The 18,505-nt window shown below is 36.9% G+C and overlaps 2 protein-coding genes and 1 pseudogene across 2 annotated transcripts; 2 read left to right on the top strand and 1 right to left on the bottom strand.

Moving 5' to 3' along the window:
* The first annotated feature begins 564 nt into the window (after positions 1-564).
* Positions 565-8,232, top strand: LOC120185820 (tubby-like F-box protein 2). Its single transcript, XM_039189927.1, has 4 exons — positions 565-918; positions 7,033-7,120; positions 7,329-7,458; positions 7,541-8,232. Exons 1-4 carry the CDS (start codon positions 565-567, stop codon positions 8,193-8,195), a joined length of 1,227 nt encoding a protein of 408 aa, XP_039045858.1. The 3' UTR covers positions 8,196-8,232.
* A 342-nt stretch (positions 8,233-8,574) lies between these two features.
* On the bottom strand, positions 8,575-11,920 carry LOC120185819 (annotated as a pseudogene).
* A 4,482-nt stretch (positions 11,921-16,402) lies between these two features.
* On the top strand, positions 16,403-18,224 carry LOC120185731 (proline-rich receptor-like protein kinase PERK4). The gene is given in 8 exon segments (XM_039189874.1): positions 16,403-16,889; positions 16,892-16,978; positions 17,070-17,156; positions 17,234-17,304; positions 17,383-17,459; positions 17,540-17,684; positions 17,771-17,932; positions 18,045-18,224. Coding segments are annotated over 8 exon segments (1,296 nt in total).
* The last annotated feature ends 281 nt before the right edge of the window (positions 18,225-18,505 follow it).

Here is an 18,505-nt window from a genome sequence, read left to right as displayed (position 1 = left end):
AAGATTCCCGCTCATAAAAATAGAAAGTTGGTATTTTTTCCCTCACCAGAAAGGCATTTTTAATAATTTCTTTCACTGTTAACTGGTTTTTCATATTAGTTTGTGGTATTAATTAAACTGTGGGTCGTGTGGGGATGCATCTGAGCTGGTTCTGTTTTCGGTTGATTTGAACCAGTGGGTTTAGAACTGTTTTTTCCACATATCTTTATTCTCTAGCTTTTAGTTTAGGTGAAAAGGAATTCATTTTCGTGTGTTCTTATGTCATTATTGGTTGTTTGATCTTTGGGTTTTCCCTCTTTTAGTTTATGGGTATTAATTGTTATTAAAGTTTGAAGATTTTAATCTTTGGGTTTCCCCTCTTTTAGTTTATGGGTATTAATTGTTAATTTGTTATTAAAGTGTGAAGAATTTGATCTATGGAGTTCAATTTCATAGGAATTTGCTTTTAATTGAGTTGAGATGTAAATAATTGACAAAAGTTTATTGTTTTTGCCTTTTTGGTGTTTTTCATGTTATATATTTGCAATTGAATATTTAGAGAGGATTTGGTATGCTTATAAAAATATGTCTCTTAAGAGTATGATGCGAGAGTTTAAGGAAATGAAAGATGGTATTGGGAACATATCAAAGAGAGGTGGGGAGAGCAAGCTTTGGCGTAGCCGAACTCGATCCCATGTAGTTTCGGATCAGCCTCCGGCGGAATCCGAATGCGTCAAGCAATGCCCTTGGGCGAATCTGCCGCCCGAGTTGCTCTTAGATATCATCCATAGGGTGGAAGAGAGGGAAACAGCTTGGTCTGCTCGAGCTGCTGTTGTTTATTGTTCTGCAGTTTGTAGGTCTTGGAGGGAAATTACAAAGGAGATTGTGAAGACTCCTGAGCAATGCGGAAGGCTAACATTTCCGATCTCATTGAAGCAGGTTCTACTCTTTTCTTATTGAAAATTTGCTATTTTGATCCCAAACTATTCAGATTTTAGCTAATTTTACATCAAGGGGAGGTAATTGTATACGTGTTTCGGTCTATTTCAATGAAAGGGTAAATGAAACTGCAAGAGGTTGAATAAAGTTTGGAGTAAACCAGAGCTGGTATTCTGTCAGAATCGGAGGAGAAGATGAAGAAATCGGAAGAGAAGAGGAAAAACGAAGGAATTAGGAGGAATTAGGAAGAGATGAACGAGGGTTAGGGATTATGGAGAGTAATTTGGGAATTGAAATGAAAGAAGGAATTGAAGCACGAGGAGCAAATGGATTAAAGTTACCTGATGAAGGAATAAGCGGGCCGAAGATATCCCAGGGCAATGTGGAGTGGCCCAAGCAGAATGGCACAGTACCTGTAACAACCAAAGAATGATATAATAAGTTTGTTAGACAGTTTGTTAGCATAGAATGCCATCTGGCATTAGTAGATTCTCTATACCAGCTTGTAACTAAATAAAAACTGTTGTGTAATCAACATTTCTCTTTTATGCAATGAATGATGAATTCCTTTCTACTATCTCTTCTCTAAATTCTTCTCTCTCATGACTACTCTTTCTTTTAATCTATAACAATTGGTAATCAGAACCTCGATTCTGGCAAAAGTTGAGTGGGTATGCCAAAGAAGAATCAAGTTATGGTAGAAATTGATTTGTCTGGGATTCAAAAAACAAATTGAAGATCTAGCTGCGTTGGTGAAGAAAAGCCAGGATGAAACTGATCCACCTAAATGGTGGGAAAATCAGGAGAATAGAATCACTGCTTTGGAGTCCAGAATGGCTACTAATCAAGGTTATGTTGAGAAACTGCTTAGAATTTTGACAGGCAGGACAGAGGAGAAGGAGCATTCTATTGATGAACAGGTACAATCTCCTGATACTTCTAAAAATAAGGAAAAGAATCTTGTTTTTGGTGACTGTAGTGAATGACAAGTCTAGATTTACTTATAAACTGGATGAACCTGGGATATTAAAGACTAAACATGATGCTTGTTTAGCTCTTAAGAATAGTTTTATGCCTGAAAATCAAGAGGGTGAAAACAGTGATTCTAGACCTAATATGTTTGGACGGGAAACTGAAAAAAGGGGGCCATGGGGTTTATTTACCAGTTCAGGAACTATGTGGCACAGACCTAAGATAAAAGTGCCAATTTTTTATGGGGTTAATCCTAGAGGATGGATTCAAAAATGCTTGAAATATTTCTATATTTGTAGTGTTCCTGTTGAGCAAATAGTAGAGGTAGCTACTATGTATTTGACAGGCAAAGTAGAAATATGGTTTGATGGATATATAATGCAAAAGCACCATGTAACATGGCATGAATTTGAAGCTGATATATGTCACAGATTCAGTGATAGATCTTTTTGTGATATTGTGGAAGAGTTCACTAAATTGACTCAAAAGGGGTCAGTTGAGGATTATCAAGAAAGATTTGAGGAATTACAACCTTATATGTTGTTACAAAACCCCACTTTAACTGAGGAATTTTTTGTCTCACTTTTTATTAGTGGGCTAAGAGATGATATCAAACATAGGGTCAAGGCTTTGGATCCTAAGAATTTGTCTGAAGCATGTAAACAGGCAAAACTTTATGAGTTATCTATTGAGTTTGAAAATAAAAGGTTGAGGCCTATTTTTAAATCCCCACCCTACCCAAGCCCCATTATTAGTTCTAAACATGCTTCACTGCCAGTTAATTCAAAACCTACAGCAGTACAAAACCCAAGGCAAAATCTTATGGGTTACAGGAGACAGAATAATATTTGTTTAAGTGTGGTGATAAATTTATTCCAGGTCATCAATGTAAGAACAGACAGCTGAATATGATTACTGAAGATTCTAAAAATCCATCATTGGATTTTTTTCCTACTGATTCAAAATAGTCTCTACAAGCAGAAGAGGAAACTCTAGAAATTTATATGAATGCGATTACAGGCTCTATTGGACATAGTACATTGAGAATTCAAGGATCTATTCAGAGCAGATCATTGAATATCTTAATTGATAGTGGGAGTACACATAGTTTTTTGACTCTAAAATGGGCTGATGATGGCATACAAGTTACTACCCATTATCCTTTGGCCATCACTGTGGCTAATGGCCAACAATTATTTAGTTCTGCTAGATGCAACAAGGTTGAATGGCAAATGCAGGGATACACTTTTGTACATGATTTCAGATTGCTTAAATTGGGTGGTAGTGATATGGTATTGGGAGTTGATTGGATGAAATTATTTAGCCCTATATTGATGGATTTCAATAATATGACCTTGAGTTTTGACCATCAAGGAGAAAAGATATGTATTCAAGGACAACAACCTTCATCAGAATTACAGCAGATTTCTATGGCTACCTTACTTAAAATGACTGCTTGGGATTCATGTATTTTGGGTCACATTGTTTTATTGACCATGTCAGGGAATTCTCCTCCTATTCCTACTGAAATACAACAATTATTGGACAAGTACAACTGTGTTTTTGCTGAACCAGAAGGATTACCACCTCAGAGGACTCATGACCATGTTATTCCTCTAAAGCCTAATGTTACACCTGTTAATCTAAGACCTTACAGGTTTCCTCGTAATCAGAAAGTTGAGGTGGAAAAACAGAATGCCAGTATGTTTTCTTCTTCTGTTATTCAGCCTAGCAAAAGTCCTTTTGCATCACCCTGCCTTTTTATTAAAAACAAGGATGGCACTTGGAGATTTTGTGTGGATTATAGACATTTAAATAGTATGACAATCAAAGATAAATTTCCTATTCCTACAGTGTAGGATTTATTGGATGAGCTGCATGGGGCAGTCTATTTTTCTAAGATTGATTTGAGGTCTAGATACTGACAGATTAGAATCAGACAAGAAGATATTTATAAGACAGCTTTCAGAACACATCAAGGCCATTATGAATTTAAGGTGATGCCTTTTGGCCTAACTAATGCTCCTGCTACATTTCAGGCTCTTATGAATGATTTATTTAATTCCTTCCTTAGGAAATTTGTTTTGGTTTCTTTGATGACATTTTGGTTTGCAGCAGAAGTATGGAGGATCATATGAGGCATTTGCAACTGGTTTTAGAAGTTTTACAAGTTAATCAATTATTTGCAAAATTGTCCAAGTGTTTTTTTGGATAGCAGCAGGTGGAGTATTTAGGGCACATTATTTCTGCTGCAGGGGTGTTTACTGACCCTAGCAAGGTAGAAGTAATGAAGAATTGGCCAAGACCCAAAACCATTAAATATTTGAGGGGATTTCTTGGATTAACAGGGTATTACAGGAGGTTTATCAGAAATTATGGTATTATTAGTAGACCTTTAACAAAGCTTTTAAAGAAGGATGGGTTTCAGTGGAATTATGATGCTTGTATTGCTTTTGAAGCCCATAAAAGAGCTATGTGTTCTGCTTCAGTTTTAGCATTGCCTGATTTTTCTAAAACTTTTTATCTGGAAATATATGCAAGTTCTGGAGGTATTGGGGTTGTCATTTCACAGGAAGGTAGACCTATTGCTTATTTGAGTAAGGCTCTAAGCCCTATACATTTAGCTCTTTATATTTATGAAAGAGAATATCTTGCTATTCTCTTGGCTGTTTCTAAGTGGAGACATTATTTGGAGAGTAGACGCTTTGTTATTAAAATTGATCATGAGCCTTTGAAGTTTCTGCTAGAACAAAAATTGACTACCACTATTCAGAAGAAGGGATTAACAAAGCTTTTGGGTTTGGACTATACTATACATTATAGAAAGGGGAAACTGAATGTTGTTGTTGATGCTTTATCTAGAAGATGGGAAGACCAAGCCTAGTGTTTTGCTTTAGGAGTGACTGTTTTGATTCCTACTTGGGTGCAGGAAGTAGAGGAGAGTTATCAAGGTGATACTTTAGCTCAGAATTGGATTTCAATTTTGGCTATAAATCCTACTAAAGATAGTAAATGGAAATTTTCTAAATCTGTTCTTAGATACAATGACAGAATCTATATTGGGGCTCATGGAAGTCTTAGGTTGAAAATTATTCAAACCTTACATGACTCTCCACAGGGAGGTCATTCAGGAGTACAGGCTACTTATTACAGGGTTAGGTCTAATTTTTATTGGCCTAAACTTAAACCTATGGTTACTGCTTATGTAAGGTGTTGCACAGTTTGTCAACAAACAAAGGTGGAGCATATTTCTAAGCCGGGTTTATTACAACCTTTGCCTGTCCCTAGTCAAGCTTGGGAGGTCATTACTATGGATTTCATAAAGGGTCTACCTACCTCATTTAAGAAGAATTGCATTCTGGTTATAGTGGATAAATTTACAAAGTATAGTCATTTTCTGGCCCTATCTTATCCCTATTCAGCAGAGGTTGCTAAATTGTATTTAGATAATGTTTACAAGTTACATGGCCATCCTAAGATGGCCATTTCAGATAGAGATAAGACTTTTACCAGTTCTTTTTGGAAGGAGTTGATGAAACAGTTGGGTACTCAGACAGTTTTCAGCACTGCTTACTATCCAGAGACAGATGGTCAAACAGAAAGAGTTAATCAATGTTTGGAGCAGTATTTAAGGGGTTTTTGTTTCTATCAACCTAAGAAATGGGCTACATGGCTATCTCAGTCAGAGTGGTGGTACAATACCACTTATCACACTACTATTAAGCTTACTCCTTTTCAAGCTTTATATGGATACAAACCACCTATTATGGTTTGGTCTACTGATACTACACTACAAGCAGTACAAAATATTACTACAAGCAGAGAGCAAATCAGACAATTAGTGAAACAGCAGTTAGAAATGGCTAGTAATCGGATGAAGCAACATGCAGATAAGAAAAGGTCTAAAAGGATTTTTATTGTTGGAGATAGGGTTTACTTGAAACTGCAGCCTTATAGACAAACCTCGCTTGCTCTGCGAAAAAACCTCAAGTTAGTAGCTAAGTATTATGGTCCATATACAATTTTGGAAAAAATAGAAGAGGTGGCGTATAAACTGGACTTACCAAATTCTTCGAAGCTCCACCCAGTGTTCCATGTGAGTCTTTTGAAGAAATTCATCGGGGATTATGCTACTGCTACCACTGATCCTCCTGCAGTTGATGAAGAAGGACAGTTAAGCATTAAACCTTTGAAGATTATGGGAAGGCGTATAATAAATCGACACAATCGACCAGTCACTCAACTTTTGGTTCGATGGACGAATATGGATGACTTGAATGATACATGGGAGGACTATTCAGTTCTCAGGGGTCAGTTTCCTGATTTTGATCCTTGGAGACAAGGCTCATCTCGTGGGGTGGGTATTGTCAGAATCAGAGGAGAAGAGGAAGAAATCGGAAGAGAAGAGGAAGAATGAAGGAATGAGGAAGAATTGGTAAGAGAGGAACGAGGGTTAGGGATTATGGAGAGTAATTTGGGAATTGAAATGAAAGAAAGAATTGAAGCACGAGGAGAAAAGGGATTAAAGTTACCTGATGAGGGAATAAGCGGGCCGAAGATATCCCAGGGCAATGTGGTGTGGCCCAAGCAGAATGGCCCAATACCTATAACAGCCAAAGAATGATATAATCAGTTTGTTAGCATAGAATGCCAGCTGGCATTAGTAGATTCTCTATACCAGCTTGTAACTAAATAAAAATTGTTTTGTAATCAACATTTCTCTTTTATGCAATGAATGATGAATTCCTTTCTACTATCTCTTCTCTAAATTCTCCTCTCTCGTGACTACTCTTTCTTTTAATCTATAACATATTCCTTGGTGTGCTCTGGTTTGAGTCGGCAAATACCAGAGTAGCAATGAAGAGCTCTATCAAATATATGCAGACTTGAGAATTAGAGCAATGAAGAGCTGGCATTCCTTTATTGCTTGTAGGTTCATTTACCATTCTTCCTACAAGACCATCGAAAACATGCGTCTGTCAAGAACTTTCTGATTGTTGGTAATTCAATGTCTTGTCGTGGCATTTCCGTCATGAAAACGGCATTCAACAATAACTCTCGTGTCTGTATAATTAATGGTAGTGGCTGTTTTCTTGTTTCTCCTCTTAAATATTTATATCTTCTGTTTGTGCTTATGAACAGCCTGGTCCTCGTGAGTCTCCGATACAATGCTATATTAGAAGGGACAGGGCAACTTCTACTTATCTTTTGTACTTTGGTCTGGTACCGTGTAAGTAGTCTCGTTTATATGTCCTTTTGTATTTCTTGTAAACTAGTTATTGATTTATCATTTTTCTTGAAGCATTAATATCCGAGATATATTCAGACATGGGTATGGGGCTATGATATTACCCTTTTCAAGACCCTTCACGTACGAATGATATGAAGCTTGCTCTCTCTTTTGCATGTGTTAACTTGTGTTGCTGCTTTGATTACAGCCGAAGGAGAGAGTCATAAATTGCTTTTGTCAGCGAGAAAAGTCAGAAGGGCAACATGCACAGACTTCGTTGTAACTTTGGCTGCCGATGATTTTGCTAGGGCCAGCTATTCGTATGTCGGTAAACTAAGGTAAGTCTTGCAATTTGATATCTTATGCTTCCTTGATTACACTAGCTTGATGCCGATGATGGCATATTGAGTTCCCTTTCAGGTCGAACTTTTTGGGTACCAAGTTCACCATATATGACAGTCAACCTCCGTACGACTCAATGATCCCATCGACTACCCATTGGAGATTCCACTCTAAGCAGGTGTCCCCGAGATTACCTGCATGCAACTATAGCATAGGTACCATTACCTATGAGCTCAATGTTCTGCGAACCCGAGGACCGAGGAGAATGCATTGCATTTTGTATTCAATTCCTGCATCTGCTGTTCAGGAAGGAGGCACTGCCCCAACACCTTTGGCATTGCAGCAATCCTTCGACGACCATCTTTCTCCCTTACCTAGTTCAAAACTGATAGAGACTGGCTCCCCAAGCCTGGCAGTCACACCTTTATTTTCCCAGGGCTCAGGAGAGCCGTTAACCCTTAAAAACAAGGCTCCTAGATGGCATGAACAGTTACAGTGCTGGTGCCACAATTTCAGGGGTCGTGTGACGGTGGCCTCTGTTAAGAATTTCCAGCTTGTTGCAGCTGTTGAGCCTGCACCTAATGTATCACCTGAAAACCAAGAGAAGGTAATCTTACAGTTTGGAAAAATTGGCAAGGACATCTTCACCATGGATTATCGATACCCCCTATCCGCTTTCCAAGCCTTTGCAATCTGTCTTAGCAGCTTTGACACCAAACCAGCTTGTGAATGATTGGAGATCCGTATCATTGGTGTTGCCACGGATTCGAATCATCAGCTCTATCGCAGATCAGAAAAACAGCCTGTAAAATGGTAGCTTGTAGGTGAGAGATGTACAACTTTCTCCTGTAATGCTTCTTGTATTTCGGTACTAGCGTTTGTATTCGGATGGAAGCTTTTCTTGTACGAACTTTGCTGGTTGATTCTTAGCTTTTCAGTGCATCATGCAATCTGACATATTTTGTTTGGGAATCTTAATTAGAATCAAAACTAAATTAACAGCAATTTGTCTATATTTTCAGATACAGAATGTTGATGGCGTTGCCAAATCCCAGAAAGCAAATCTCTCCCTGGAAGAGAAACATCTCACCGGGTAAAGATTTGCCAACCATAATATTGACATAGTAAAATCCCAGTTTCATTTCTGCTTTTTAGGTGCAGTGGATCTTGCGAACGCAGGTAATTTCACTCCAAACAATGTTTTACGAGACTTCTTGTCTCTGGAATAGTCTTTATCATCTTTGGATTTGATGTTGTTGGAGTTAGAGCATTTGTGTTGTTCATCATCATCACCATTGTCATGTTTGGTATCCCGAAGGAGCCGAAGCAATTCCATTGCACTTGTCTTTCCTTTTTCACTTCCGTTAACCGATAAATCGAAAAGGAGAGGAAATATACAACACTCATCCATCACCAAGCGACAGTATTCAATACTCTGTGAGCACAACATAAGGAGAATAGCCACCGCATGCTCTTGGTCCTCGTGGCTGCCCATCTCGAGTACCGCGGCAATAGAAGCAATGCAGCCTGATGTTCGAGCGATCCAAGTCCTAGCTTCTTGGTTACTGCACAAGTTTCTTAACACGACAATGCATTGCCTTGCAAGTGTGGTGTCTTGTAAGTATGGAGCAAGTTTCGGTAAACACTCTAAAGACACCAAATCGGAACAAATATTGGTGCTTGAGGACAGATTACGCAAAATTTTGAGTATCTGTTCCTGGTAATCTTTGATGTTCGAATCGAGAATGTTTAACATGGAAATAAGAGCACCGGATGCAGATATCTTAGATCCGCAACAGCTCTCTGTGCTCTTATATCATGCAAAGCATTAGCACTGCTCAAAAACTTAATCAGAGGTTCAGTGAAATTCTTGGACGACAAAGAAAGACAATCTAGATCACCACATTTGAAATGGTTTGTCATGTCTTGAACCATCTTGTATTGTGTTTCTCGATCAAGCTCGGCAAGGCCAGAAAGACACTCCAAATTGTTCACACTTGTTTTTCTGAGAGATTGATATCGCCTAAGATCTTCTCTGGTCTGCTCAGGCATTGAACTCGAGCCAACTTCAATCCTGTTCCGAGATCCATCTGAAGTATAACTAGTATCTAAAGATCCAAGTGACATACTGCTAATGTCTAATGGAAAGCGAAGATCATTCATAGAACTGCCGAAACTAGCTATGGAAGTGGAAGAAATTTTCCAATGAACAAAGCTCGTCTGGTTGCATGCTTGGGTCCTGAATGGTGATTCCATATTTCCTACACCATTTTGTGATCAGATCCTTCATGGAAACATTTGGGGTCAACAAAAGATGGTCCAGTTTCATCTCGGTTTTAGGGCATGTGTCATTACCATCATCAAACCATTTCTGGATCCAAGTCCTCTCAAATGTTTGTCCAGAAGCAATGACAACAGGATCATACATCAATCTCGAAGATATGGGACACTTAAATTCCTCAGGGGGTATTATAGCTCGATTTAACGTTTCCGCTTGAGGATCATACTGCCCATACTCGGTATGAGATTCGGCATAAGCGGAGTGAGTATGCACCGCAAAGGCTCCTTCATTCTGATCACTAGAGTTGTCTGTTTGCGATCCAATAATCAAGTTAGCATACTTCCTCAACAGGTATAGAAGATATTTCAAGATCTTTTTCTTTTGTTGATCACTTTCACTGGCTTTTTCGAGCAACTTCTTTATAGATCTTTTCTCTATCAAGATGGCCTTTGGAGATGTAATATGAAGTCTTGATGCTGCAGTTTGAAGAGCTTTCATTTCGGTATGCTCCATTGAATCCAATGCCGCAGCTCCTCGCTGGAGTAATTCGCGTACAACTTTCCCTGCCTCTTCCTCAAATTTATCAGGGACAAAATTTGCAGCTCCTAGATCATCGACAATTCGAGAGATCTGCAGTAACATTTCGATATCAGCTTGAAGACACAACAGGGGTATCATGAAAGGAAGTCATCTAAAAACTAAAATAATTTTTTTGACAGTAAGGCTACTCATCATGTTGGCTATTTGTTTGAGAGAATAGAATAATGAAAATACAAGAAATTGTCGGTGAAAGAAGGGCAAATAGAAGATTAATAAGAAATGTAATCTGACAAACCTCATCAACCAGCATAACCGGAACCATACCCTGAATTTGGCATAAACATTGTTCAAACAAATTCTTCATTTTTCGGCATCTCGAGACTATGGCATCGGTCGTTATTGCCTGAAAGTAATTGCAGAGAAATCAACCAAAAGGTATATTTTACAATCACGAAAGTAATTAATCACAAAAAACATACCAGGTATAGTTTGCTGGATTCACTGCAGTACTGAAGAAGTAACTTTGCTCTCTCGATCACACCATTCAATGAGCATAGAGCCTTTATTACCACGGAGCATCTCGGTCGAGCTTCTTCGATTTCCGGAAATATCTTTACAATTCTATCAACAAACGTCCTAAGCTCGGTGCACATCATGCCATGCACCTACAGTCATCAAGGTTTGAGACAGAACAATAAAGGATTCATGCTACTTCCTTGAACAAATACAAATGCAGAAGATTTCTCATATTTTGTAAAGCATTTTAGCGTAGCTCAGCCATCAAGTATGAATCATTATCGATATGTTCAAATCTAATCCGACTTGATTTGATCATAAAACTCTGATTAGATTAATCCGAATCCTACTGATCATTGCAGTAGTTAACATACTCATGTTGGATGAATATCAGACACTCAGGAGACACGAATTGTACCTTAAAGGAGATAGGATTCGGCAAAGTCTCGACTACTTCCACTATTTCGGCAGATTCAGTCTCCATACAAAAGATAGTTTCCTGGTTAAAGAAACAGAAAAGTACTTAGCATAATGGTATAATTCTCAGAAGAAAAAAAAGATGAAAAGGGTTTGCCATATTGGTTGTGCCAACATTTCTAAGGGTAGCTTTACCGTGAAACTTCAGTCAAATAAGACAGACCTACCAAAAAAAAATTATTAACCAAGCTTTTTGTATGTACCCCACCCACCCTCCAAAAAGAAAAAGTTGTCCATATTACGTATCAGCAGGCTTAATCATGATGAATAAATATCAAGTGTGCTTTTGGATTTTCTTCCATAAAGAATTTCTTTGAAAATATTGATTTTGAAGAGGAAAACAAGATATGAAAACTGGGAAGCAGATTAAGAGGGAAGGGGAAGAGAAAACTCACCTAGAACAATGATGAAAGAGAAGTTCCTTCTTCTTTTTCTGTATGTGTATTCTTGAAGAAGCTATACGACAAACACCTGATAGACACAACTTGAACAACCGGAGCCAAATACTTATGTCTAAAAGAAGTAAGTGCTTCAGAGAAGATATGGTTTAGCCACCAGAAGAACAGTGACTCTCACTTGCACAACAGTCAGAAAAGCCAACTTTTACTTTTAGAAGTAATATAAACTGAATTCTTTCCTTCAACTCCAAGTTAGAATTCAAGGGGTCAAAATAGTAGTTTTGCAGCTATACCATAGAGAAGCAAGGAGAAAAGGAAACAATGGTTCAGAAAAAGCTTTAAAGGTGACCAAGATGACATGATCGTCTCGATGAGAAAAAAGAAGCCACTTTTTTGCTCTAGCTGACAATCCAACACTCAAAAAACCCTGAAAAGCAAGAGATGATGAAGAAGAATAAAATCTTTCATATCAGGAAAGCAAAACTCGCCAATAAAGAAGCTGTTCTTTTTCATTTTTCTCTTGTCTTGGACTATGATAATGGAAGTCTTCGCAAAGAAGAAAGTTTCTTACGTTTGATTTTGGACTTAATCTGTATGCAAATTAAAAGAAAGAAAGAAAAAGAACAGTCGATGGCTTTAAAGCTCTCTCTCTACCTCAGACAGTTTATCGAGTCACGGGAGCTGTCTCACACGCCTGTGACGCCTGTGATGACTGAGAGCCTTTGGTTATTATTGTGTGGGTCAACTGACAGTATGGGGAAAAATATACTGAAAGCCACTTTATTATTAGTAAGTTTACTATTATATCACTGAATTTAAAAAAGTTACGATCGAGTCGTCACATTAACCAATCGTAATAATCATATCACTATGTGATTCAATATCAAATGGAAACTAATTGTTTATTTAAATTTTGAATATTCATTTATGAGTAAGCTTATATTTTGATCACTCAAATTTGAGTTGTGTGCAAATTGGTGCAAGATCTATTCTTCATTGTCTTTATGTTTTTATTGGACAAAATTTTTACGATAATTTTATATTTCATGAATCTATAAATAAAAAATAAATTGTGTCCATAAATAAGAAAATGAGGAATTAATCTTACACTAACTTATAAAAACATTTTACTCATAATTGAAAGTTTAATGATTAAAATATAAATTTATTCATAGTGGGTGATCAAAATGTAAATTTATCCAAAAAATGATTTTCTAATTGAGTGACTTTATTATAACGTTTCAAAATACGATGATCAAAAAATGTAAATTTATCCAAAAAATGATTTTCTAATTGAGTGACTTTATTATAACGTTTCAAAATACGATGATCAAATTGCACACTTACTAATAAATAAGGTGACATGTGGTGTACTTTGAATCCAACGGTGATTAAAAATTTAGGTTGTGGTGATCACTGACGAATATAGCCGCCGTTTCTTGGCTCCGACATGTATATAGTTACTGTATGACAACTTTAATATATAATTAAAAAAATATCTTATCAAAAATATTATTATTTTTTTAATATTTTTAGTAAAACACTATTTAATGTATTATTTTTTTTCTGAAAATATTATTTTTCGTTAAATAATTTTCGGTAGAACTCAATATTAATATTTTCGGTAGAAAAAAATAATATTTTAGGCAGCGCTTTACTGAAAATGTTAAATACTTTAAGTAGCGTTCAGTATTAATATTTCCGATAAATAAAATAATATTTTAAATAACGTTTTACCAATTAAAAAGATAATAATATTTTTGATAATATCTTTTCTTAATCTATATTAAAACTACTGTATATCCCGACACGCAGTCTCTATTTAACAAAGTGATGGGAAAAGTCGAAGGCGTAGCCAAGTAGAGAAAAACCAAATCCACTTCTTAAATATTAGCTAATTCATTATATATATATATATGAAGCGCTGAAAATTAAATTATCTTATAAAAATGTTTTTTTATATAATAGGGTGATTATAAAAAATTTCACAATCTCCTAAATGATGTAGACAAAAAAAAATCAAGAAAATTATTCATGTTCATTTTCAACTTCCGTATAGTTTAGGTATTGTTATTGAATTAACTATAAATCCAATAATATAGTTAGTAATCTAAAGGAAGTATGATGTTATTATACTAACATGGGAATATTAGAGATAAACGTAAGATTTTACGTTAGAGGATAAATTTTAAAATCTTAAAGGGGAGTTGAAAATAAATTATCAATAAAAAATATAATAAAATGTTTAAAATATATAATAATTTTAAAAAAATTAAAAATGAATATTAGCTCTTTCAATATGAACAATTCAAAACTTATTTTACTATAAATCCAATAATCATTAACATTTTTTCTCTTCTTATTAATGAATTAGTGATACACCTGATAACATTGTATACAAGAAATACGACGATAGAGAAATTTATTCAGCATTAACTGAGATTTATCTTATTCGTACAATGATGTTCAGGTGAGTTGGCAAACTTTTTATGACGAGCTTAGGTTACATCGTGAACAATAAAAAATAAGGGTAAAGTGTACAAATGGTTTCTCCGATTATATGATATTATTTTATTAAGTCTATGGACTATTAAAAGTTTTAAAATGATCCTCTAATTATAAAGAGTTGTTTTGTTTAGTTCTTTGACTATTAAAAGTTACAAAATTGTCACTTGACTATTCATTATGTTCTAAACTCGTTCTTTTCCGTTAAAAATTTGATGATAGTCTGAGTTGTATGTTAACTTACTAATTGAGATATGATAAAATCTGATCTCATATATAATCTCAAACTTGTATCATACCTCATGTTGAAGTCCAACTCAAAAGATCATTAATTTTTTAACGAAAAGGGGCTAATTTGAAAAATAATAAATAGTCGAGTGATCATTTTGTAACTTTTAATAGTCGATAGACTCGACAAAGTAATTCCTTAACTTTTAATAGTTAAGGGGCTTAATAATGTAGTATCATATAGTGTGAGACCATTTGTGCACTTTATCCAAAAAAAAAATAATTATGTTTTACATGACACGAGCTTGCTCTTTTGTTGTAATATTTTCCACATGTTAAATTAATATTTTTGTTACCCCATTACCGTTTTCATGAGTTTGGTAACTAATGATGGGTCAGTAATCGTGCATCAACTTTTTCTTCTTTTCTGTGTGTGAGGTATCCTTTGTTCCAAGTGTGAAAACAAACGATCATTTAGGAGGGAAGTGGAACAAGTTTCTGAGTTGAAAAACTGATATTTTCTATTCTATTTTCCCCACACTGCATGGTTTTTCCAACCAAAAATAGGGCCAGATCAATACAAGAAAAATACTAGTAAAAAGGCTAAAAAGGAAGAATTAACTGAAAGCAAATCAAGCTTCCACGGAGATCGAAAGAGAAGATACACAGCAGAGACGAAAAGCAAGACAGACACCTGTTCTGTACGAAAAGCCACTGGGGAACGACAGGGTCCCCCCTCCCCAATTTCTTTCTTGTTCCTTTGATAAATCTTCTTTCTTCTTCGTTCAGGTACGAGTATGTGTTTTTTTTTTGAAGCATTTTGCATGGCCATTGGACACCGTTTAGGTGATCTTAAATGGCTTGTAATTATGTAGAAGATTTCATTGATTTTGATATGATGATTTTCTTCAGGTTTTCTCTTTTTCAACCGGGTGAATACGGGAGGGGTGGCGGTGGTTCTTGGTTGGAAGTGCCTGCCAAGTTAATGCAAAATGGTTTCGTCCCCTGAGAGTTCCCCATCTTCATCCAATTCCACACAAGATAGCTCAGCCTCAAACCCACCTTCATCATCCAATTCCACAGATGATAACTCACCATCATCATCACCACCAGCACCAGATAGCTCACCACCACCACCAACACCCAAAAGTTCATTGCCACCTCCGCCGCCGCCCAGAATCCTATCGCCACCACCGCGACCGAAATCCTCTCCACTGCCACCAAAACAACCACCACCCAAGCCACCGACATCTGTTAGTAAAAATCATACTAACAGTACTCCTCTATTCCACGCTCCTCCGCCTCCTCCATTACCTTATCCTCCTCCTCCTCCTCCTCCACCTGTGAAAAATGTTACCGACAACTCTTCCTCAACTCCTACCAAAAATGGCAGTGGTAGTTCCACGTCTAACGATTCAACGTCGGAGAGTGGGTCGAATGAGAACTCGGAGACAAATCTCGTTGTGGGTGTAGCTATAGCGGCAGGAGTATTTCTCTTTATCTTTGTCATCGTTCTAGTAGTATGCTGGCAGAGAAAGAAGAGGAAAAGAAATCCCCGATTACTGTTCAATGATGAACCTAAAGGTGATTAAAATGACACAAATATGGACTATTCTTTTATTTATCCATGATAAACTACTTAGTTCTCTATTTATTCACAATTTTATTTTAATATATTAATTGTATTTTCTAAAATCATATTTAATATCACGTTTTAATCACCTAATATTAAAAATTTGATGGTAATATTAATATGTCATCGTAAAGTAATAAGCTAATAGTCACATCATCATTGAAAAATAGCTACATCAACAAATCTATTTAACTTTTAAATATTGATGATCAAAATGAAACTAAAATCTAACATTATGTATGATTTTAAAAGAAATAATTGGGTGACAAAATGGAGTTGCATGAATAGATGGATGACTAAATATGTAGTTTACCCTTATATCAATTTTACGATTTAAGTGACTGATAAAGTTTGCATGGGTCATGAGTTATTATGCAGCCGGTGGCGATGATCCGTATTATAAAGGCACGATGCAACGCTTATGGGGAGAATATGGTGCCAAAACAACCCCACAACATGGCAGTGTTGTTTCTAGTTGTGCATGGGGTTCAGCTCCTGCTGGTGGTGGTGGAGGATGGCGTTCATCATCCCCAATCCAACCACAAATGGTGAGCGGTGAACTAAGCTCGCTGTCAACGGCACCGCATAGTAATTTGGCACCCCCTTCACCAAGTATGACTCTTGGAATAAATACTGGAACTTTCACTTATGAGGAGCTTTCAGCAGCTACTGACGGATTCTCTCAGGCCAATCTGCTCGGCCAAGGTGGGTTCGGGTTCGTGCACAAAGGTGTGTTACCAAGTGGCAAGGAGATTGCAGTCAAGAGTTTAAAAACTGGTAGCGGGCAAGGCGAAAGAGAATTCCAGGCCGAAGTCGAAATAATTAGCCGTGTCCATCATCGGTACCTCGTGTCCTAGTTGGATACTGCATTGCAAGACAACAACGCATGTTGGTGTATGAGTTTCTTCCAAATAAAACCTTGGAATACCACCTCCACGGTAAATTATCAATTTCGCATGATTATTCATTGATTATCCTTAAAGCTTAAGTATCTTCGTTAGAAGTTGACCCTCCCCACAACAATCGCAGGAAATGATCGCCCGGTTATGGATTTTCCGACTAGACTTCGAATTGCATTAGGTTCTGCTAAAGGGCTTGCTTATCTTCATGAAGACTGTGAGGAATCTAAAGTCTCCCTCTTCCCTTCTATCGTTTTTCATTCAATCTTTCTCTAAGGCTTTTCAATTCTTCAGGTCATCCTCGCATTATTCATCGTGATATTAAATCAGCTAATATTCTGCTCGACTACAACTTTGAAGCTAAGGTAGACTCTCTCTTAAAATAGAACCACTGTTTTAATACACATTCCTTCACAGTCAAACGTTTGCACATTTTTATGCAGGTGGCTGATTTTGGATTGGCTAAGCTGTCTGAAGATAACCACACCCATGTCTCAACTCGTGTGATGAGAACATTCGGGTAACAGTAAATAAGTGTAAAATATTTGAGAAATTTTAGATCAAACGGCTTATCACACATGGTTTTTTTTCCTTGTATAGGTACTTGGCTCCAGAATATGCATCGAGCGGCAAACTGACAGAGAAATCCGATGTTTATTCATTTGGAGTCATGCTATTAGAACTCATAACCGGAAAGCAACCTTTGGATCCGACAAACGCAATGGACGATAGCTTAGTAGATTGGGTTTGTAAATTCGATGTTCAGTTGCCAAAACCTCAAGATTCATACAGAAATGATGCGTTACTGTTAGTGTTTTTCCTCTGAATCAGGCTCGGCCTCATTTGACTCGCGGACTGGAGGACGGCGACCTCAGTCCACTGGTGGATCCACGTTTGGATAATAACTACAACCATGAAGAAATGAAACGCATGGCGGCCTGCGCTGCCGCCAGCATCAGACATTCAGCTCGGAAGCGCCCCAAAATGAGTCAGGTTTTCCCAATGATCCCCAAGACTTCCTTCTTTCTCTTCTTAATTTATACTCTGGTGTCGGATTTTCGAGTTTGAATCAAAATTGTTATAACGAATGTATTATGGAAAGCAGATAATGCGTACTCTGGAAGGGAACTCTTCATTAGATGACCTGAACGAAGGAGTAAAGCCAGGACATAGCACAGTGTATGCGTTTGGAGGAACAACAGATTATAGCAAAAGTTCATACCAAGCCGACATGAAGAAGTTCAGAGAATTAGCATTCGCAAGCCAGGATATGAGTGAGGACTGAGAACAAACCCTTACCTCAAGCGCACCGGAGGGATATGCGCTTTTCAGAAGAACCACGATATCTTAACAAGCTATATCGCCTTTAAAAGAAAAAAACACAACACTGCTCCTTTAGATTAATAACATAGTTGGTTGCCTCAAATAGTATTTTCCAGCTCCGTTAAATTAATTTGGGATCCTTGCTTGTTCATCAAGTGTTTTTCTTCCTTTTTGTATTCAGGACTAAAAACAAAATCAATTTTCAGGTGATATTTCAGTGTAGTATAATAAAATTGGCTCGCA

This window comes from Hibiscus syriacus, unplaced genomic scaffold (genome assembly GCF_006381635.1).
Source record: "Hibiscus syriacus cultivar Baekdansim isolate YM2019G1 unplaced genomic scaffold, ASM638163v2 tig00113124_pilon, whole genome shotgun sequence".
NCBI lineage: Eukaryota > Viridiplantae > Streptophyta > Magnoliopsida > Malvales > Malvaceae > Hibiscus > Hibiscus syriacus.
This window is presented reverse-complemented; position numbering and strand designations above follow the sequence as displayed.